At 39.6% G+C, this 22,781-nt stretch overlaps 1 protein-coding gene across 4 annotated transcripts in view; it reads left to right on the forward strand.

The window, feature by feature from the left end:
* PTPN11 (protein tyrosine phosphatase non-receptor type 11) overlaps positions 1-22,781 on the forward strand; it is a 66,027-nt gene that overhangs the window by 33,862 nt on the left and 9,384 nt on the right. For 2 of the 4 annotated variants that reach the window (XM_031948618.1, XM_031948620.1), the window contains exons 7-13: positions 4,523-4,619; positions 5,553-5,632; positions 5,767-5,925; positions 14,094-14,225; positions 15,693-15,859; positions 16,751-16,818; positions 17,208-17,359. In XM_031948618.1, coding sequence (XP_031804478.1) covers positions 4,523-4,619; positions 5,553-5,632; positions 5,767-5,925; positions 14,094-14,225; positions 15,693-15,859; positions 16,751-16,818; positions 17,208-17,359 — 855 coding nt within the window. The remainder of the gene's footprint in view (positions 1-4,522; positions 4,620-5,552; positions 5,633-5,766; positions 5,926-14,093; positions 14,226-15,692; positions 15,860-16,750; positions 16,819-17,207; positions 17,360-22,781) is intronic. The other 2 variants (XM_031948619.1, XM_031948621.1) reach the window with 1 other exon arrangement.

Here is a 22,781-nt window from a genome sequence, read left to right on the forward strand (position 1 = left end):
TCTCCTTCAGCCTTGCTGTAGCCAGGCTTAGTAGGAAGAATCCTCAAACCATTAAAAAAATTTGGTTCCCAAGAGTTACCAGGAGAAGCCCCAGGGAGCTGTAGGGTATCTCTCTCTGCCCTTGGGCTTTCTGCCAAACAGAAGAGTGATGGAGTGTCCTAAGCTGGTGTGTTCTTGGTGGGGAGTCTGTTATAGTAGCATAATCATTGCACTTGGACAAGGCAAGGGGGCTGATAACTTTGATGGCAACTCTTGGTAGGGTGCTCCCACCTCCCTTTTTTGTTGATTCTGAATCCACCCTGTTCCCCTTCTCCTTTTGGGCAGACCCAACCTATGGGTCTGATGCTCATGGAGCCAGGCAGTGATTCCCAGAGGGAGAATCAGGTGTTCCTTATATAGGGAACAGTGCCAAAGGGAGGACCTAAAGCTCCTCCAGATAGAAAGTTTGGCTTTGGAGGTGTCTGAAAGGTTACCCCTGCTGCCACCATTAGTCTGGGTACTGAAACTGGAGTCATGGCCTGCCTGCCACACTTTCTCAGGTCCCCTTCCTCTTCTGTGGCAAGGAACTGGAGGGATCCCTCAAGTTTTTCTTGGGGGGTTGGAAGGATGTAGCTTTATCTTTAATAATGAAATAGGAATATGATTTGGTCCACTCTGAATGGTCGTTGCCATTGAGTACTTCCTTCTGGGCACTGAGGGACAGGCTGTCCAGGATGTAGAGGTTAACCTTGGGAGGCTCCCACAATTGCTTTGCCTTCCTGCCTCTCTCTGTAGTCCTCACCCAGTAAGATGATGAAGGACATGCCCTCCTCGCCCCTGGTAGATGCCTTTCCTACATGGGGGTCTTATTTAGCTGGGGTAGTCCTTATTTTGTAAGCCCTTTGGTTCTAGCTCCCATTCCCTTTTATGCTACAGCTCCCTGTTAGCCACGGCCAAAAGATGTCATCTGCAGGTTCCTTCCTGCCCTTTCCTCCCCATTTTGCTGAAGGCCTCCTTCCTGTTCTCTTATCAATAGCATCTTTGCTATAGTTTTTTTAGGAAGAAGGTGAAGTAGAACACACTGGAAACAAATGACATTTAACTTGTCAAGTTGTGAGAAACTTTTATAAATGGATAAAGAATGCATTCCTATAAGCTTGTTGGCTTGAGTGAGACTTTAAATAATCAGCATTAAAAATGCTCCTTGAGGGACAGTGCCATTTTGTATCCTTTTAATGCTAGGATTGCTGGAGCATTCTGATTCTCATTGAACATCCAGGGGGTCTAAGGCATTAGAGATGAAGTCAGGAGATCTAAAGGGGGTAGGATTGGTTGGAAAGTCCAGAATTCTTGATTTTCATAACATGCCTTATCTATCTTCAGTCTGACTTTGGAAAAGCTGCCTTGTCTTTGCTTCAGTTTTTCTGTATGGAGACCAAGATGTGTTATGTTAGATCATGTCTCAGGGGTGTGATGAGGATGGATTCATGTTTGCCATGTATATTGAGATCCTAAGATGAAGGGAGCTAAGGAAGAGACACGGTATTATTCATTATTAGACTCAGACAGCTGCCAGCCATCCAGTAATTAGCTCCTCACTGTGCTCATGATAAAAGGTCTCTTGCTTGTCCTTTATATCGTCCTCTCAGGGGTAAAGGACAGTCTCAGATAATGTCTTGTTAGAATACACAGTCTGCAAACAAGAGAAGGATGGTGGGAGCCAGCCTGAATGCAGTCCTGGCCATAGAGTGTCCTCTGAACCAGGACTCGATGCTTATGTTTTGTTCTTTGCAAGTATTATGAAACAGTTTTGTCCTTCAGCTTGACATCCTGTAGTAACAGAAGGCATTATTTGTCACCTCTTTGATCATTATCAATATATCTCTACTAGGGAACTTGATAACTGTAATAATAACAATAGCTAACATTTCTGTGAAGCTTTCTATATTCCAGGCAAGCACTTTATGATTATTATCTCATTTGATCCTCACAACAACCCTGGGAAGTAGGTGCCATTATTATCATTCCCATTTTACAGATGAGGAAACACAGGCACACAGAGTTGAAGTGACTTGTCCAGTGTCTTACAGTTAGTAAGTGTCTGAGTTTAGATATGAATCAAGTCTTTCTTCCTCAAAGCTTAGTCTAGTGTACTTCTTAGCTGCTCTAGGCTTCTCCAGGTTTTTCTCTTCCTCCTAACCTTTTCCTTCCCCTCAGTTTTCCTGGCTCTTGGAAGATTTGTCTGTGAATTGCTGCTTTACCTTCAGTGGGTTGATGTTAACACAGAGAGCATCATCCCATGGGGAATACTTGAAGTGAACTTGCCTTTTTAAGTGCTAAAATTTTGTTCTGGGCCAAATAGCTGATTATTTTTGGCAAACTTTTGTGCTTTTATTTTTGCTTGTTTAATGGAGTTTGAAATAATTGCTCTGATCCAGTTTTGAATTCATCTTTGAGCTCTGAATCCCTAAGTCCAGAAAGAGCCTTTTCCATAATGTGGCAATTATCGACTGAGAAAACTAGCCAGGAGTTCCAGAAGGGACAGTTGTGTGGGTACTACATGACTTTTGGTGCCTAATCTGGGGTCATTTTTGCATTTGAATGACCTTTTTGTTGTCAAACTGATGCACTAGTGATTTCTTTCATGAGATGCTACTCAAGATTGAATATTGCATTTGGAAACTAGGATTGAAACATTAATCCAGACTCTAGATTTATGCCTCTTTGAAATTCAAAGTAATAAAATGGGAATTTAAGTATTATTCTGTAAAGTATAGCCTGCTTTCTGTGCTTAGATTTCTTGGTGACAAACTACTTGAGTGTTCTGAATTTGTTGGGTTTCTCTCCCCATTTCCCCCCCAACCTCCCTGTGTCATTTACCTTGCAGATTTGACCACTGATAATTTGCTACTACTTATTCTATCTCGGATTTAATGGCACCCACAATGAGGCACATTTTATCCTACATCAGTTGAAACCTGCCTGGCAACCTGCTTTAGCCCGCCTTATTGTCTCTCTCCTGAGTTTGCCTCCTTCCACCCGAGCCTTCTTTGCTTTCCAGTCTCTCATTCCTGGGCCACTCCACTTCCTGGCATCTACTTTCTTGTCCCCTTCCTTAGTGGCCCCATTCCCTCCCTACTTTCTGGCTTCCTTTCCCAGAACTGTGCTTGATGCCATTACAGGAGAGGCCAGAGAAACAAAAGAAACAGAAAGAAAACAAGCCTTTTAATAAAAGGTTTTTCAAAAGTATTTTTCAAAATACATGCAACAAGTTTTCAACATCCAGCCTTGTAAAACCTTGTGTTCCAGATTTTTCTCCCTCCCTCCCCAGACAGCAAGTAGTCCAATATAGGTTAAATGTGTATAATTCTCCTAAATCTAATTCTACATTTGTCATGTTGTGCAGGAAAAATCAATTAAAAAGGAGAAAAAAACCACAAGGGGGGTGAGCGGAGCAAACGAACAACAAGAAAGGGGAAAGTCCTATGCTCTGATCCACATTCAGTGTCTCTAGTTCCCTCTCTGGATGCAGATCTTTCCATCTCAACTCTATGGGAATTTTGGCTTTTTCCAAAGGCAGCTTGAGAAGTCTGTTTCAAGTCAAGAAATCCATCTCGAGTTCAGATCCAGCTTCAGTCACTGTATGACCCTGGCCAAATCACTTCACCATGTGAAAACCCCAGTTTTCTCATCTGTAAAATGTGGGTAATAATAGCACCTACCTGTGTTGTGTGAGGGTCAAGTAAGTCAAGAACTGAAGTGCTTGACCCTGTGCCTGGAACTTAGCAGGTGCTTAGTAGGTATTAGCTCTTATTATTTTTGTTCCCTTTGCCTGTACTCATCCCCTGGATTAGGGAAGTATCTATGTGGACATTCATTGATTCTTCTTGGTAGAATATAAGTGGTAAAGAGACTAATATTAAACATATTAAAGGACTAACAGTGAGCTTAACTAGACTCAAAAGGCACGGAGAAGTAACTTGTCCCTCAGTCCAGAGCATCGAAACCATCTGGGATTGAGTGGATGACAAAGGTTACAGAGTGCCATTGCAGGGTTATATAGTCCAGTTATGCTGCTGGTGACTTAACTGTGAAAATTCTGGCATTGCCCATGTGCTCATGTCTACCCACCTTTTCTCTGACCTCTAAGAATTGCCTTGTTTGTATTTGTGTGCACAACAAATACTTATTGTTTAGTAAATGTTTGTGGTCTCTCTGTCTCTGTTTCTGGCTTTTTGTTCTTTCTCTTTCCCTTCCTCCCTCATCCCCTGTATTTTTTTTTTTTCCTGAAGCAATTTGTCTCCTACCCTTCCTGCCTGCTCCTTAGTCTTTGAGTTTTTCATGGATTGTATATGGGTGGGCACTATGAGAAAAGGGGGGGGGGTAAAAATTAGAAACATGTGGATCTTATCTAGTTATAGGAAATCTTAAGAGCCTGTTGTAGTGCCCATCGCTTGTCTCACTTGTATTCTACATCTTTTTCTTGCCTAAATTTCCTAGTACAAATGGTTCAGAAATATTTCTTCCTCTCATTTTTATTTAGACTCTACAACAGCAGGAATGCAAGCTCCTATATAGTCGTAAAGAAGGTCAGCGGCCAGAAAATAAAAACAAAAACAGATATAAAAACATTTTGCCATGTAAGTATTGATAATTTTCATTTCCTTTAGTGGTCACTTGCAACAGTTTTGCTTTCCCTTAATAATGCTGGAGGGATCGTGGCTTTATGTCCATCTCACTGTAAGCAGCATCTATAATAACCAATTTTAATGGGGAAATCAGATATTTGTTCTTGGAACTTCCTTGTCATTAATACTATTATTGATTGAAGAATTGGAGAATCTTATTAGAGTTGGCGGGATCTCACCATTTACTTAGCTCAGACTCTGTAATTGTATTTCTGAAATACTCACTTTTCCCCTAAGAAACAATCCTGAGAGAGGGTGTACCCAGAGTGCTGCCAGCTCTATTGGGGATACGTTGGGAGGTCTCTAGGTCTGTTAATACTGTTCTCTGGGACCTCATTGTAAATAGAAGTGACATGTTCTTGAGGGCTGTGCCAGGGGAGCGCTAACTGATCCTCCCAAGATGGAAAAGCCCAGGAAGGGGACCATGTGCGTGTTGTCCCAAGACGTATTAGCCACTCCTGCTATTGGCAAGGGCAGATTCATTACTAGGACATTGTAGCAAAACCTGGCAAGCTTTAGTAGTTTGGATTTTTACTGAGAATCAGTTTAAAACAATTTTTTTCTCTCAATTTTAAGCCTCTCAGATTTTCTCTATAGAAATTTGAAATTGTTTTATTTACTGCATATATCTATCTAATCTATCTATATATTATATAGATATATAATTTTTTTTTTTTAAAGAAAGTATCTTTAGCAGCTTGATGGGTGACCAAGGTGCATTTTAACTGTCTTTATTGGAGGTGTGTTCTTGGCACAATTTTTTATCCAGAGGAAATAGAATGTTGCTAGATTTTGGATTAACTGCTAGAAAAACTGGGAATTCTTTGTGTAAGTTACTGAAAGTTGTCAGAATGGTATTAATGACTTTGTGGTATCTCTCTCTAGTTGATCATACCAGGGTTGTCCTACATGACGGGGATCCGAACGAACTAGTTTCAGATTATATTAATGCAAACATCATCATGGTAAGTTCTGCATTTGCACTCTCCATTCCTGGCTATGGGCTGCCACTATATTTTTTTCTTTCTTTCATCTGGAAAAAATGACTTCCAAATAGAATTTTCATCATTGGTGAAGGCATGTTTGTTTTGATTTCTAGCCTGAATTTGAGACCAAGTGTAACAATTCAAAGCCCAAAAAAAGTTATATTGCAACGCAAGGCTGTCTGCAGAATACAGTGAATGACTTCTGGAGAATGGTGTTTCAGGAGAATTCGCGAGTTATTGTCATGACGACGAAAGAAGTAGAGAGAGGCAAGGTAGAGTATGAAATGGCAGATTATGGGAGAGCTGGGGCCATTATCTCCAGGGAGATAATGTTGGGAGGTGATGGCCAGAAAATGTCCAAGGCTGCCCAATTAGCCCTTAGTGATTCAGCCAGTAGCCTCCTACTCCATCAATTTTTGCAATGCATCAGGTTTTTTGTTTGCTTTTTTTTTTTTTTCCCTTCCGTCTCTCTCCTCCCTCCCCTAGGTAATTAGGGTTAAGTGACTTGACCAGGGTCACACAGCTAGGAAGTGTTGTCTGATATCAGATTTGAACTCGGGTCCTCCTGATTCCAGGGCTGGTGCTTTATCCACTGCGCCCCCTAGCTGCCCCCTCCTTGTTTTTGTGATGAAATATTTTGACACTATTGGAAGCTTTAACTTGACCATAGTGGGACTGAGTCATCTTCTGTAACAAACTTGAACTTTTATGAAACTGATTTCTTGATGAGAGAAATGACATTTTTGTAGGGTTATCTGATTCTCCCAGGTGACTCAAGTCCCATTTAGTAAACACTGCACACATAAACAACAGATGGGAAGCTTTTTCTTTAACAAGGTTTCTGTGTTTTCATTAGTGTGTTGAAGGTGAATTTCTTTTTTTTATTTTCAAAAGAAATTTACTGGTTTATATTTGACTTTGGGGTTTTATACCAGTCATATCTACACAAAACATATTAAACTATTGCTTCAATAGATGATATTTGACTTCTGGGTAAAAAAACATAGCTTGAGCCCTTTGTAGTAGGGCTACTGGAGCACATGAATTGTTGATCGCATTCTTCAAATCATTTTTATATTAAAATAATAGAGAAATGGAAGATTGTCTTTTTTATGTTAATTTTATTTTATTTTTATTTTTATTTTTTTTTGGTAATAAAGCCCATTACCTAAGTTAGCAACTTCCAGCATAGTATTAAAGATCTTTGTAATAGACTTACGTACAATGAATATTTGACATCTTTCTCCCAAAGGGAACTGTGGTATTATTAATTATCCTTGGATTTATTATCTGGAATATAGATTTATTATTATCAACTTTTAAGTCCTTTTATAAATCTGAGAGCATTCTCTGTTCCAGGGTTCCTGGGTTTCCTGGGTGTGAAGCAGTGAGCCTGAGGCCTAGGGTTCCCTCCCTTGGGTTCTGCTCTTCAGCTATGCTCATGCCTGAGTGCAATTGCAGGTTCTTGCTTGTCCTTGAACATGCTGCTGTGAAGGGAAAAGAGCTATGATGGCCTCAGAATAATTGGTGTGATCTTGTCTCCAAGGAGCTGTCCCAAACAGATGAGATGGATGAGATGTGTTATATTGCCTCCAGTGTATTACAAAGGGGTCTTCCTCATCCAATGCCAATGCCAGTGTGCTCCCAGTCATACTCTCTTTCCCCTTCTTTCTCTTTAGCTTTAGGATTAGGCTGCCTTTAGAAGCCCCCCCCCCCTTTTTTTTTTCCCCATTCTACTTTCCATGTACTCCTCAACCCATTTGTTGGCTAGTACACGGCTGTGTGCATTTTATTTTGAAATAACTTTGTGCTGCAGTGAAAGAAAATAGTGTTTTCAGGGCAGCTAGGTGGTACAGTGGATAGAGCAACAACCCTGAAGTTAGGAAGACCCGAGTTCAAATCTGGCCTCAGGCACTTAACACTTCCTAGCTGTGTGACCTGTGTTACTTAACCCCAATTGCCTTAGCCAAAAAAAAAAAAAAGAAAAGAAAAGAAAAAGAAAATAGTGTTTTCTTTCAAAACTTTTTCTTTAAAAGGCTTATTTGAGAGCTACATATTAAAACATGAATGAAGGGTCCAAATAATTTAACCAGCAATGAAGGTATACTCCTTCCTAGGACACATCAGGAAGAAGGCAGTTACAAAGAGATATAACCCTGAATTTCAGCATTAATTTGCCAAAGGTCCCAGTGGTGTCTGAAAATCTACCAGAGCCTGCTGTCTAAGATCATGATTTTGATTTCTTGCCCTCCATAGAGTTCTCTGCCATCAAGAATGACCAAGTTTCTACTAGAATTAATCTGCCACTGATTGCCTTGGTTTTAATCAGGAAGGGGATTATTGGGGAACATCAAAACTGTTGAATCTTTCAAAAACATACTCAAGTTAGAATTGTGCTCAAGGAGAAGGAAGAGATTTGAACTGAAAAGCCAAAAGAAACAGACAATACCAAGTAATCAATTCCCAGGACTTCCATTAGCCCCTTGGCTCATCTTCCATCTCCTTGTGGACAATTAAAAAAAATACATGAATCATGGCGCTCATTGGGTATCATTATTAGCAGTTGTTCTTTCTGTGACAGTTGTTTACCTGGAAATGATTATGGCTCTAAATGCAGAAATCAAATTTCTTCCCTTGTAGTTTGGGATTTAAGTGTTATGGGAAGTAAATTGGAGCTCAGGATGGCGGTTGCCACAGGAAAAAGAAAGTACAAAAAGGGAGCCCATTTCCAGAATGGATTGCCAAGGATCAGGAGCACATCCCTTAGTTAACATAAAGGTTCTCCTTGTTGCCAGCAAAAAAAAAAAAATTTTTTTTTTTGTTGCCATCTTATTCAATCCGTCTATTATTGAAACCGGCAGCTGTGGAGAGCTTGGCCATCTCAGACTCCCAAATGTAGCTGAGGGAATTGTCTCCTCAGTGGTGACATATGTAGCAACTGATTTATCCTTAAATTTGTTGGAAAGTTTGGATGTGGAGCAGTTCCTTCCTGTTTTATTTAGTTTTTTGAAATATAGACTGGAGGAGTTATTCACACTAGGGTTAGACAAGGCTTGGAAAGCATCTGGAGCAAAATTCTATGCTGATATGAAAATTCATAGACAACTCGAGAAGCCCATCTACTTCAACATTTTCTGTTTTTTTTTTTTTTTTTTTTCCCCTTGGCAAAATGATAGGCAGATTTTGTCTGAAAGGAAACTGAACTGTTGCTGGGTGATTCAACCTAGTTAATAGATTCCATTTTGTTTTCTTGGCATATTTAAAACATAAATGAACATTGGGCTCCTGTTTGAATGCTGGGTAATTATTATTCTTTTATCCCTCTGCTTGGGAGGGAAGGTATTTAGTATAGGAAAATAATGCTAAAAACCTGCTTCCTCCATTCTCAACTAAATTTTTCTTCATTGTTCTTGTTACTTTTTTCCCCCTCCCCTTCACTTTCTCTCTGTATCTTTGTCTCTCTCTGTCCATCTGTCTCTACCTTCATCCTTCCTACAGTCATTCAATTTTGAATGTTCCTATAATATTCTATCATTTGCCAGCTCTTTTCATACTGAAGCATTCCCTTACTCATCTTATCCAACCCTGAAGCCTCAATTATTATGCATGCTGATGATTCGCTAACCTATTTCTCTTCCTCAGCTCTAGTTTCATATTTGCAACAGCCTGCTGGACATCTGCCCCTTAAAGCCCCATTTCCCAAGCTGACCTTGCCTTACTTCAACAAATCTTTATTCTAGTGATGGCAATATGTTATTCCAGTTCCTTAGATTTATAAGGAAGTCATTCTTTTCTATAACTTTTCCCATTCTTTAACTTTTCTTTTTCTTTCTTTTCTCTTTCTCTTTCTCTTAACTTTTCCCATTCTTTTCCACTCTTTTCCTTAACTACTTATTTGCCAGGTTTTGTCAGTTCTACAATATTTTTATTTTATTTTACAATTAACAAATGCTTATTTTCCCCTCCTTCCCACTTTCCTTCCCTTCCCCCCTTTTTGCTTTTTTTTTTAAAGCAAAAAAAAAACTCTTGTAACAAATATTCATAGTGAAGCAAAATAAATTCCCTGCTTAAGCCGTATCCAGAAATGTATGTCTTGTTCTTCATCTTGAATCCATTCTCAGTTAAACATCAGACTTCTAGCATTAATGGCTAGTCTGGGTTTTTAGGTCTTTTAAAATTGTTTGCCCTTATAGTATTGTTGTGATTGTGTAAAGTGTTCTCTGGTTTCACTCATTTCTCTCTGTGTTAGTTCCTACAGGTCTTGCCAGGTTTCTCTGAAACTGTCCCCATTATTCTTAAGGTAAACTATTACCTTGGAGGCAAAACAAGGAGTTCAGTGAATAGAGCACTGGGCCTGGAATCAGGAAGGCTTGAGTTCAAATCTAGCTCAGATGCTTCCTATTTGTGTCCCTGAGCGGGAAAAAAAAAATTTTTTTTGCCTCAGTTTCCTCATTTTTTTTTTTAAACAGGTATAATAATATACCCCAGGGTTATTGTCTAGATCAAATGAAATAATGTTTGTAAAGCATTTAGCATAGTTCCTGGCACATAGCAAATGTTTCATAAATGCCTTTTCTACATTAATTTGCCATAATTTGTTCACATTCTCAAATTAATGAGCAACCTCCTTGTTCCCAGTTTTTTGCTACTACAAAAAGAGTTGCTATAAATATATTTGTCATAAGATGTAGGGGACAGAAGAGGCGAGCGGTGACACAAAGGGGCAAGGGCTGTGATGTCAGAAGGAACCCCAAGGTTACACAAGGGGAAAGGGCAGCCTACCATCTGTAATCTCTTTTGGCTTTGGGGTTCAGCTGTTCCCCATGGAAAGGACATGCCTTGAGGTGAGTGGTCCAGGCGGAGCTCAGAACTGGCCAGGCTCAGCTGCCTGGGGCTGTGGTACAGACTGTCACTCACCACTGAGCCAGGCCTGGTGCAGGAAGCCCAGCTGTGTGGGCAGCAGGGGAGGCCAGACCACTCACTTCACTGTGCCCAAGGGGTGGGGATGGAGAAGGGATGCGGATCACCAGCTCATTTAGGTTATTGTAGCACTTTCTGGAATGGATTCAGAAACATTTTAATGACTCCTTTCCTCCTTTTTGCTTGTCTGTATTGCATCTCTTTCTACTCTACATAGCCACTAATATGCATGGTTGTCAGTGCAAAAGTGAAAATTAGATTGCTAATAAAATCATGGGAATGCTTGAGGTTGCAAAAGGTAAACATGTAGTTATTGAGGATTGACTATACACAGGTTACTGACTTTTGAGGCATAGTTCCAAATTGCTTTCCTGAATGGCTGGACCAAATTATAACTTTAGCAATAATATATTAGTGTGCCTGTCTTCCAACCGCCCTCTCTGGCAGTGACCATTTTCCTTCCCCCCTTCAGTCTGATATGTATGAGGTAGAACTTAAGAGATGCTTTAATTCGTGTTTCTTTATTATTTGGAGTGGTTTTTTTTAATATGACTTTTGATAACTTGGATGTCTTCTTTGAGAACTTCCTATTTATATTCTTTGACCATCTGTTAATTGGGGTATGGCTCTTATTTTTTATGTATCTTGGAAACGAGACCTTTATTGTGTTCAGAATATTTCTATCCATCTTTTTTCTATATTATTACAACCTTAGTTCAGACTCGGGTTTCTTTTTTTACCTAGACTATACCTCCCAATTGGTTTTCCTATCTCCATGCTGTCTCTTCTCCAATCCATCCTTCACTCTTCTGACAGAGTAATTTTCCAAATGCACTACTCTTATCAGTATACTATTCCCAAACCTTTAGTACTTCTCATTGCCTATTGAATAAATTAAAATTCTTGATATTGGCACTCTGATCTTGCCACATCCAGTTCTATTCTCCTACTGCTTTTCCACAAATGTGACTCCTTCAGGACACTCTCGTTTCCCTTATTTACTCTCTCAGCAGCTTTTTTTCCCTTCTTTATCTATTGCCATGCTGGTAGATGGGTGATTCCCCGGAAGGAGTTGCTGTTATTTCAGCATTCTTGGGTTCTCTGGGCTAATCCTTGGAAGAGACAGTTTCTATTAAAATTGTAGGTCCTGAGCCCCCATCAGAATATTTTCCTTAATAAATCAATTACTAATTCTCAGTCTTAACCAGCATTTACTGAAAATACAATACATAACATTTATGTATCATTCCACCTATAAACATCAGTTATAACCTTTCTCATCGATGCATCTCCTGCCTGTGAGGATAGTAGATATGTGCTTAAAGTCTCAGGGTAATAGAGCATGAGTAAAGAGAAAATATGTGGCTGAGTCAGCTCCTAGCTCTAACATTGTAGACTTTATCTTCTGTCTCAGGAAATTTTCATAAAAATAACATTGATGAATTGAATATTGTATCCATTGTGTTTGCTAAGATGAACTGTTCCAAATTAGTGCTGGATTAATTCTTCACTACTCATGGCATCTCAGCTGGGCAAATTGATTTAGTGATACAGTCTCTGATTTTCTTCTTCTAGACCAGGGGTCCTCAAACTATGGCCTGCTGCCAGATGCAGCAGCTGAGGATGATTATCCCCCTCACCCAGAGCTATGAAGTTTCTTTATTTAAAGGCCCACAAAACAAAGTTTTTTGGTTTTTACTATAGTCCGGCCCTCCCACAGTCTGAGGGACAGTGAACTGGCCCCCTATTTAATAAGTTTGAGGACCCCATTTTAGACTGTGCTGTTCTGCTCACCTGGGCTTTGTTCTTCAGCAGCACCATAGTTGACACCTTCATCTGAATTGTTAGATGCCTTTTAGGAAAAAGCAATGATCTTTGTCCTAATGTTGGCAAAAGTTTCCCTAATTTTGCTTCTATCTGGGATTCTCTCTTTCTACAATAACAGGTGGCAAGGCAGAAAGCATCTTCCGTCTTCTTTTTCTATTTTCACCAACAGATAGCAGCAGAGAGCAAAATGTCATTTCCATAGCAGCAGGTAGCAATGGAGAAGGGAAAAAAAAAAAATCCCAACTTCTATTTGGCCAAGCCTTTAACCGGTCTCTGAAATCAGTGGTTTACCAGTCTGCCTTCCTGATTAATCAGTTGGTTCTACTCTATTAGTGATCTCATCTTTTCTTAGTAACTACATGCTTATCTTCCATCACTACATTGTTAGATAAAATACATTTGTCTCGATCACAAAATAGATGTGGTGTTTAGCTTTTAACTTTAGTATGCCCTAGTTTTTCTTTTCATTTTAATTTTTGAAGCCCTATTTTTATTTTTAAATAAAATTATATTTTAATATAAAATGTTTATTAAAAATTTTAATATAATTTTTATTTTTTAAATAAAATTTTAAAAAATCAATTTTAACTAAAATTATATTTTAAAAATTCTAAACATCAAGACACCAATAAATGATAATCTTCATTTCCAGTGTAGTACAGAAAAAGAAGTTTGTATATAAGACAGTGAATTAATCATTTTCAATTGTGTCTAATTCTTTGTGACCTCATTTGGAGTTTTCTTGGCCAAGATATTGGAACAATTTGCCATTTTCTTTTCGAGTTCATTTGACAAATGAGGAAACTGAGGCATGCAGGGTGACTTGATTTACTTAGGGTTATACAGTTAGGAAGCGTATGAGGCACCTAGCTCCTGGAATCTAACTAATTATAGCTTGCTTTTTCTTTAATGTGCTATGGTTCAACTTGTAGCTTCAGCTGCTGTCCTGCTTATCTATCTTTTCATCTGGAATTAGTTCTTTTCTTTTCAGTACATAAACACAAAGCACAAAATCAGATTTTGTCCTATATTCATCCCAGAATTCTCATCATATGAAGATGAACAACTAGAACAATGAGGCATACTCTTACTCCAAACAAATGAACTTTCAAGGGTCACTCCCCTTTCCTATGTAGCACTCTAGTAACACATAATCTGTTCTAGAGTGAACATCCACTTCCCTTTCCTAAACTTCTATTTGTATCTATTCAATTTCTTCTTTTCTTTCAAATTTGTATTAACACATGCCACCATTTCCAGAAAGCCTTCGCAGACAGAGCCCTTTTTTTTTTTTTTTTTTTTCATTCTCACTCCCACCTGAAAATTATCTTTGTCCCAATAATTCTGATAATAGTTTGCCTGGAACTCTCCCTTACTTATCATAATCCTCCATTGTATTATAGACATTTGTGTGTTAATGATTTTTTTTTTATTTTGAATAATAAACTCGGAGCAGGGATAATGATATATCTGTATATTCAAAGAATAGCTCAATGTCACAGATATAGCAAATGCTTAATAAGTTTTGAAATTGAATTTTCTTCCTTAAATCAAGACTCAACTTTAGAATCTTTTTCAATCTTTATAGCTTTAGCCAGATAACCATTAAGTAAGACTTAAAGATATGTTTTCTGAATATTTAGATTTTTACTTAACAATTTATGGGGACTAATTTATTTTTGATTCTTTCCAGAGTAAATGTGTCAAGTACTGGCCCGATGAATATGCTCTAAAGGAGTACGGGGCTATGCGAGTTAGGAATGTTAAAGAAAGCGCTGCTCATGATTATACGCTAAGAGAGCTTAAGCTCTCTAAGGTTGGACAAGTAAGTACATGGATATACTTTAGGGTCTTTGGTGGCTATTCGTGGAGGAATTTGTGGTTGGGAGTTTTATGGAGTAAAATGAGATCTTCCTTCTGTGGGAAGAGCTGATCCAAAAGGAATGGTTTTGGTTTAAGTTTAAACCTTATGTAATCTGTACAAGCAGACTGCCATGGAGTGATTTGGATGACGATTTAGCTTAGTGATGGAACAAAGGCATCTGGGGGAGGCTGTTCACTTAGTTTTGGGGTAGAAAGGAGAGTTAAATTCACTGTGGCCTGGCTGGAGAATGCAGACTCGATTTTTCTGCTAGCAACCATCCTGCCAGTCTTAATATCTTATATCTCTCAGGAGCAGATAGGATAAAAGACTTAGCGCTTACAGATGTAGTTTTCTGCATCAGGAGCATTAGCATTGTCATCTTACCTGGCATACAGCACTGTGGAGTTTTTCTAGGTGCCTTCCTGTATGTTATCACATTGTATTTCTGTGGGAGGTAAAGTTCTTCAGGTACTTGAGGGAACTGAGGGAGAAGCCCCTGGTGCTTTGGGCTTATCTGTCATGTCTCCCACCTCTAGAAGCTATAGGCCCAGTTTATCTCAGTCCTTTGAATTAGAACAGCTGGAATGACTCGGAGGCAAGGGAGCTAAATTCACATCTCAGGTTGGTTATTTGTAACTGATGATCTTGCCAAAGTCACTTAGCATAAACTTTAATCTGTAAAATGAGAAGTTTAGATAAAATCATCTCCAAGATCCTTTCCAGCTCTAGATCCTATGATTCCTATAACCTAACTATTCATGGATATAAGAGGATTTTACAAGAACTCTTGATTGACCTAAAATAGACCACCTTCAACTCAACATTTATTAAAACTGCTGGATGTAAGCCAGAATCACTGGGACATAGTGGGTAGAATGTTGGCTTCGAGATCAGGAAGACCTGAGGCTGTGTACCTGCCTCTGTCACTGAACGGTATGTGATTCTGGCAGCTCAGCTGATGGTCGTAATGTTCATTGATGGAGGGAATGCTCAGAATGGGTTTTCTCCATCTTGACAAAAACTCCAGATCCTTCTCTTTTGCTTCTAGTATATGCAAGGCACAGTGCTCGACAGATCTGATCTCCAACTTGTCCTTAGTCCAGTATCCATGGCAAGAGGCCATTCAACTTCTGTTTATAATCCTAATGGGATTGGGGGAGTAAGGGTGGTTTCCCTTGTTCTAAAAGAATTATCTTACCCATAAAAATTATGACTATTTTATGAAATTGATTTTCAAAGGCGTGGGGCCAAGTACAGCTACAGAAAAAACATCTTTAAAAGTCTCAGAGATGGTAAACTTCAACTTTTTTATTGGAATTTTGTTTTTTTAAAATGCCAGTTTCTTTGGATCATTTAGAATCCCTGATTGTTCCTGATTTAGGGAAATTTTCCCCCTTGGAGTATTTAATTCTTTCCTGCTGCTTCTTGGCTCTACTTCAGGGGAATACGGAGAGAACAGTGTGGCAGTATCATTTTAGAACCTGGCCCGATCATGGCGTGCCCACTGACCCTGGGGGTGTTCTGGACTTTTTAGAAGAGGTCCATCACAAGCAGGAGAGCATTCCTGATGCAGGCCCTGTGGTGGTGCATTGCAGGTAATCATCTAGACCATGACAGAGTTTTGGTGTGGTTCTGGGTAGATAATATATTAATTTCCCAAAGCAGGGGGAAGTGTGCTCCTTGTTCTCCCTTTTCCCATCTCCCAGCTCTTAAAGGAAAACATAAACATTTGTAGGGAATATGGATAAATGGTGAGAAAAGGACATCTGTCACCTGTGTCACCTTGAGTCCCCAAGTCTGTAATTTTAATTGGCAAATATTTATTGAATAGTTGTAAGCAAAGGGCTGAAGCTAGGGTTGGGTGTAGTTTTGTAATGACTAAAAAACCCTGATAAGACACAATCCCTGTCCTGAAGGAGTTTATGATTTTGTTGGGTTGTCTTTTTTGTAGGCAGGATTTTAGGCTTTGATTTGGTTTGGTTCAGATCTCTTAGCATGGAAAGAAGAGATTCTCTCCTGCCTCTCCCCTCCTACCCCCCTCCCCAAAACTACTGTTATTTGCTTTAAATAGATATGGACCACTTCCCATGCAGGCCAGGGCTTTGGTGGGAGCTGTGATCTCAAGCCTTATGCCTTCACACTGGTGCCCACAAATGTATCATGCCTCACATTTGAGGAAAGCTGTGTGTGTCAGGAAGAGATGTTATTTTTGTAGATTATATTTGCACAATAGGCAAGTAGATATGTGGGAGGCTACTTAACTTTAGTTATTTGCACAACTTGATTAAAATATGCCTTGTTAAAAATAATTTCCCTCCCCCAACGTTTGAACTATTTTCAACATTCTTATTTTGAATACCTCCCCAACACAATGTGTGTACATACAACACACATACATCCACATAGAGGAAACTGTATCTATCTCTTGAAGATCTTTGCTGTGACTAGAAGAAAAATGAATAGCTTTTTGTTTTCTTCACCCACAGTGCTGGAATTGGCAGGACAGGAACTTTCATTGTGATTGACATCCTTATTGACATTATCAGAGAGAAAGGTAAGTTGACTGCAGTCAGAAGCTCCAGTTTCTGTTCTCATGTTTTGTGGGGGAGAGACAAAGTGATCTTGAAGTGATTTCAGAGAGACCCCTAAATGTTTATTTTTCAGAGAGGTCTAGGTGGTGACCAGAGTTCCAGGAGTAGTTGGCAGAACATAAACTGGACATTGAACTGAATAGCTGCGTCCCCTTGAACTGGGACTTTTAATGGTCACCTACACACTGTTTTGTGGGATATGGAAATGAGTGACTTTTGGCTGGGTGAATCCTCGGAGAGGATGATATCAGTGGGAAGCTTTTCTTGCACACAGGTCAAAGCTGAGTGTGCAGAGGCCTCATGTGGCATGGGAAATACGTCAGGATCTCCATTCCTATTTGTTTTCTTCTAGGTGTGGATTGTGACATTGATGTTCCCAAGACCATTCAGATGGTGAGATCCCAGAGATCAGGGATGGTCCAAACAGAAGCCCAGTACAGATTTATCTACATGGCTGTGCAGCATTACATTGAGACGCTACAACGCAGAATTGAGGAGGAGCAGGTACAATTTTGCATAAATCCACAATAGCTTTCATGCTGCATTTTCTCATCTGATCTGAAATGAATTAAGTGGAGGACAGCTCCGGTCTGGAGCATATTCTGTCTTCTGCAGGCCCTCAGCTATATGACAGTATATACTTAACCTCCTTTTGAGTATGGGGGCAGTGCCCGGCAAGAGGGTCCTCTGATGGAACAGGTGGGAAAGACTCATGGAACACATTAGGAACTTTAATTTGGCCTCCTAGAAGGAGGAATGATAAAGAAATGACTGGACAGAAAGGCTCTGGTTTTCCTTGGATTGTGTACTGAGCTGATGGAAAAACCAAACTTGGAATCCAGAGTCCCTCAGTTGGGAATATGGGACCATTCTTGATACCAGGTCTTATCCTCCTCTTTCCATTTATTTATCTTACTTTGATCACTGATAATGGCCAGGCTTTGGGGTGGCCAATTTTTGGTGCTGTTGAAAGTAGTAAAATTTCAGTTTTAATAAGATTTGGGATAAGGAAGAGAAATTTGAAATTGGAGTCTGTCTAAAAGCTATTTGTCAGACAGAAAGCTGAGTTAATTAGGAATTATGCTGAGATGAAGAAAATAAGTAAAAAAAATTTTTTTCTTAGTAGCATAGGTATTACTGTTGCTGAAGTCATGTCTAAATATCAAAGTGGTTTGTCAGTATTACTGTGATTGCTTCCAAAGGTCTAGGCCACAGTCTGAAGCTTTCCTTAGAATAGTAATGGGCATTGCATTTGGTGATTTTTAGGAGGACAAAATAGCGATCAATTGGCAGTGCTCAGTTAGCCAGAACACAAGTCCCATTTGTCAGAAGAGATCTTAGTCTTCACTGCATTTGCTTGCCTGGGTTTTATGCGGCAATGGTGAAATACTGTGTAGTTAGCATGTCAGCAAAGGCCGGCTCAGGGATTTTTTAAGGTTTATGTTTTTAAACTCTCTGTTCCTTAAATCTGTGCTTCAAACTGTGTGACTTGCACCAGTCAGGAGAGTCGAGGTCCTTATGTTGTTGGGAGCTTAGTGTGCCATACAAACTTGGAATCAGAGGAGCTTCATTTACCTCAGACTCTACCTCTCGGCATTGTCTGGCCCTGCTGGCCCATCAGCCTGCCTCTCTGAGTAGTGGTTTCCTCGTCTGTGAAAGACAAGGCTGGACAAAGTGGCAGTGGATAGCCATTCTAGTTTGGAATGAGAATCATATTTTTGATTCTCTTAATTCAAAAGTACAGCATTTAAAACATACTCAATACCTCCCATTTATGCACTTTATATCTTGAATGTCCATAAGTGTTTGTTTACTGTTTCTCCCATTACACTGGGAGCCCCTTCTGGACATGGATATGTTTCTGTATCCCAAGTGTATAGCAACAGTGTTCGGCACATAGGAAGCAATTAAAAGTACTTGTTGATAATCATGATCATGATACTATGTCCTAGACATTACACTGAACATTGAGGTTACAAATAAATGCAAGAAAGGTTGGTTCTGACCTCATGAAATTCTCTTTCTGATGGGGAAGAGAACAGACTCGTGTATAGGAGCTGTGAGTGGGAGAGGAAAATCTGGCCCAGAAAATTGGCATTTTTCTTAGAAGTTGGAGTTTAGGGTTAGATATATGTAGCTGATAAGACTAGAGGCTTTTTATGTTAATTGGTGTTAATTATGAAATACTCCAGAACTTCTGAAAAGTGGTTAAAAAAAAAATTCATTGTTTTGATGACTTATGGGGATTCTTCTTTCCTACCTGCTCTATTTTAATTGGTTGTCAAATTCTTAACTCTTTAAGATACTTAGTTGGAGTGGATACTTTTTTTTCCCCCCTTACACAGAAGAAAAGTCCATTTAATTTAGTTTTGTTTTTTAAAAGTGCAAACTCCTTGAGGACAGGGGCTATTTTATTTCATCCTCAGTATAAGGCCTTTTAGGTAGTATATAGTCTCTGAATGCAAGACCTGTGCTTTTAGGTACCTTATAACTTATTCATTTTATCTTTGTTTCTTGATATTCAGATAGCTAGCATTTTGGATAACTCTCAGTTGTTTTTATTTTCTTCTTTCTCACTATGCAGAGACTCAGGTTGGTGGCTTCTTCTGGGGGGGGGGTGCACAGTGGAGAAAAGTGAAAGAAAACCTAGACTGTAATTATCTTTTGAAGAATTAAAGATGAAAGAATCTAGTTACCTCACATGAAAAGATACATCTGTATATTTATATATACACACATGGATAAATATATTCCATATCTGTATATATCTAGAGAGACAGAGACAGTGAGAGGAGATGGGGGAGAGACAGCGACAGAGAGAGAGGTAGGAAGAGCGAGAGAGAGAGAGAGAGAGAGCGAGAGACAGAGAGAGAGAGAGACAGACAGACAGACAGACAGATAGATAGATAGTATAAGAGAGTGAGAGCTCTGTATCTATATTACTAGATGATTTCAGAGCCTTGTAATTGTCCCTAATCCTAACCAGCTGAAAAGTCTTGTGAGACAATTGAATTCATACAGATTTTTAAAAAACCATAGGAATCCTGCCTATCAATGAAATCTGGTGGAGGAAGAATCGGTTTGTTTGCTTCCCAGTTTCCCAAAGCAGAGTCCTTCCTGAAGCTCTTATGGAAAAATTTAAAATTTCATCTGGAATTTTTCTTACAGTATTTCAGACAATCAGTGAAACAGAAAGGTTTCATTTAGCTGTCCCCAGGGAGGGGAGTCAGCTCCCCATCAATCAGTGCCTTTTGTGGTTGTATTCAAGCTGCTACAGAAGTCCTCAGCAGCTGTCCAGTTGGAGCTCTGGTTTATTTGAGTCACTGCAGTCATTCCTATCCCACTTCTGTTCCTCTTTATTCCCAAAATTGCCTTCTTTTTACTATTTCTTCATTTTGAAAAGAATTTCAGTGTTGAGGAAAGAATTAAAGACAAGTTCATTTTATGGTTTTTATATGTTCTACCTTTTTTTTTAGAAGATTTCATCTCAGGCAGGCTGAGATTTTTCATGCTAAGATTTATGACCTATGAGGTGCTTAGATTATTTGCATGCAAGTTACTCTGAAATAGTTTCTTGCTTATATTCACTCAAGTCTGATTATTTTTTTGTTTGTTGCTAGCCCATGTTGAAATGGTTCATCCTTTGTATACAAAGATGGCACTATTTGTCTTCCACAGAGTGTAATTTTTCAACCATTTGTCTGATAGTTGTGCTGAATATTAATCCATTAAAATGTCTCCCTTGAGTGTGCCTCCTAACCAGTGATTGGCATTTGCAAGGTAGTTAGTTAGCACTGATCAGCCACGGGCTGTGGTCTTGGAGAGAACTGAAGGTCAACTACAACCTGGCCCATAAACAGTTTTAACCTGTGTCCTTTGTTTCCTTTGGATGCTCTCCTTACTACATTAGTACTGGCTTGTGGTGTGCCCTTAGGGACCTATATGCCTACTGCCAGTGAAATATATATGTAAATAAAATAAATATGTAAAAAAAAATTTAAAAAATATATATTAAAAAAAAAAAAAGGACAAGAACTTGATCCTGGGATTTATTCCAGATTTGTTATAATTTTAGGTAACAAATTTGGATTTAGAATAATAAATCTATAATGTAGGAAATTCCAGTTTAGGTATTGTTTTATTTCTGTACTTCAGGGCTCTGTGATGTCATCTGACTGGGTACTTATTGGGCCAGTGTATCATCTGAGAATTGTTTTTCATGAGCCTCAAAAACTCAGCATGAGGTGGCCAATTGGCTCCAGGATGAGGAATCTTGTTGCACATGGCTGGACAAGTCTTGGGACACCCTGACCATATCTTTATTTGTGAAAACCTCCCTAGTGTCTGTTGGGCTTGGGCAGTTCTCGGAACAATAAAGTGAGAAATTATGGAGAAGCAATGTAGAAGATATCAGTAGAGAGACGCAGGCATAGGAAAAAATATGGGCTGATCATGAACCTTGAGTGAGGGATAGCTGATGGACTGCCCTACCCAGTGCTTCTTTATTATAAATGTGTTGTCAAGAGAATGGCTAGACATCCAGAGAGAGAACTATGGAGACTGAATGTGGATCAAAGCATACTGTTTTTGTCTTTTTGTTGTTGTTGTTGGTCTTTTCCCTTTTGTTCAAATTTCTTTCACAACATGACTAACATGGAAATATATTTAAAATAAAATAATTGTACCTGTATAACCCCTACCAGATTGCTTGTGTCTTAGGGAAAGGGGAGGTAAAGGAGGAAGGGAGAAAAAAATTTGGAACTCAAAATCTTACACAAGTCAATGTTTATAATCAGTGAAAAAATAAACAGCAGCAACATCCCCCTTCCTCTCTTCCCTCCTTCTCCCCCCCCCCCCCCCCCCCCCCCCCCCCCCCCCCCCCCCCCCCCCCCCCCCCCCACACACACACACACTCAGAGAGAGAGAAAGGAGGCAGAGGGAGGCAGAGGAGAGAGAATGAGAACGGCAAGATGGGTGCCCAGTATGTTCCACTGGCCCTCTGAGCAGATTTGTGGCCGACCATGGATTGCAAGGCCTCTGCTAGCTGTTACCTGTATTGTTGGAGGAAATGGCCACATCCCAGAGAATGGAGAAAGCCACCAGTATGTGCAGAGTCTGTTCTGTAGGAGTGGGATGGGGTTTGGGCTAGTGACTGGACCTCTGAAGGATCAAGCAAAGCCCACCCTCTTTCCACGGTGTAGGCCCACGTCTTCATGGAAGCTCCTGGAGCTCAAATTCACTAACTTGGTCATCCAGGATGGGGTAATCCAGGGCTTCCTGGCTTCAAGAACAACTTTGTGTCCATTCTGCTCTGGCTGCTTCTCATCTAAATGATGATCAGTGCTATTTGGACCAAGGGTTACTCAATAATTAGGGCAAAAATTCTGAAAATCCTAGACAGAGAATGTTTCTTTGAGACTGCCCCTAACTTGAAAGATACATTGCATGTGATATCGCTTTTTGATGAGATCAGTGTTCTCTGCTTTAATGTTACTGGCATAAATGGGAAGGGATTCTTAACTTTGAGCTAGTTACTTTCTTATAGGTGCTTCATTTTCTCATTTACTCTTATTTACTTGTTTGAGTCAAGTTCAAGTTATTTCATTTTGTGCTTTGTCTCCATTGTGGCTCAGCAATGATGAGGCGATGTGCTTATTGGGGGATTTTCAGAATCAGCTTTGCAGCATTGAAGGAGGGGGAACAGTCTGTGGTCTCTGGGGTCTTGCTGCCTTTCCGATTGTTGGAGAGCCATTTCTCAGGGCTTCCTTCCTTCAACACTACTCAGAGCTGGCTCTGGTTGGCTATTTCTTCTGATTGTATACCTGGGGTTCATAAAGCTGCACTGCAAAGAACTGTGACATGATGACTGGGAATTCTTCCATCCATTCTGAGGATTGGTCTGAGCCAGGCTAAGGTTGTTCTGTCT

The sequence above is a fragment of the Sarcophilus harrisii genome, chromosome 1 (genome assembly GCF_902635505.1).
Source record: "Sarcophilus harrisii chromosome 1, mSarHar1.11, whole genome shotgun sequence".
NCBI lineage: Eukaryota > Metazoa > Chordata > Mammalia > Dasyuromorphia > Dasyuridae > Sarcophilus > Sarcophilus harrisii.